General features: G+C 52.6%; 1 protein-coding gene across 1 annotated transcript; it reads right to left on the bottom strand.

The window, feature by feature from the left end:
• Positions 1–477, bottom strand: CORC01_14361 (FluG domain-containing protein; the record flags this gene model as incomplete). The annotated part of the gene is made up of 2 exons (XM_022625972.1): positions 1–349; positions 380–477. 2 exons carry the CDS (start codon positions 475–477, stop codon positions 1–3), a joined length of 447 nt encoding a protein of 148 aa, XP_022467525.1.
• Between the last annotated feature and the right edge of the window lie 34 nt (positions 478–511).

Genomic DNA, 511 nt, shown 5'->3' on the forward strand with positions numbered 1-511 from the left:
TCAATTTGGAACTTCTGTCCCTTTAGCCATCCGTCTACGCTTTACCTTCTTTGATCGTCTCTGCGTGACCTGGCCTGATGTCCTGAGCGAAACGCCATGGGAGTTCTGTACATGCCGTCTGAACTCATCTAGTGTCACGATATTTGGGTCATCCTGGCATTGAGGATGGTTGCACCGAATGGGATCGCCACGTTGCACAGCACGCTCTCGTTCTACTAGATGCTGGTCGTCAAAGTGGTCATTTCTGACCGTTGGCCGGCAGTATTTGAACGTCCGTTCTTCTAGTGAAAGCCTGCCATCCCCAACACAATCAGGGCACTGATTCGGATCAAGGAGTAGTGGGAAGGGCTTGGGTTGAGGAGTCTCTCCGATGGGTGGCTTGGATTGAGGATGGGTGCGGATGCGGTCTCGTCTGACCGTCTCTCTCTTGTCACAAAGTGTGACCATCAGATCGATAGCCTCAGTCCAAAGCTCCATGAGTTTGTCGTGAGAGCAGTCGGCTGGTTGGTGG

The sequence above is a fragment of the Colletotrichum orchidophilum genome (assembly GCF_001831195.1).
Source record: "Colletotrichum orchidophilum strain IMI 309357 chromosome Unknown Scaffold_276.1, whole genome shotgun sequence".
Taxonomy (NCBI): Eukaryota; Fungi; Ascomycota; class Sordariomycetes; order Glomerellales; family Glomerellaceae; genus Colletotrichum; species Colletotrichum orchidophilum.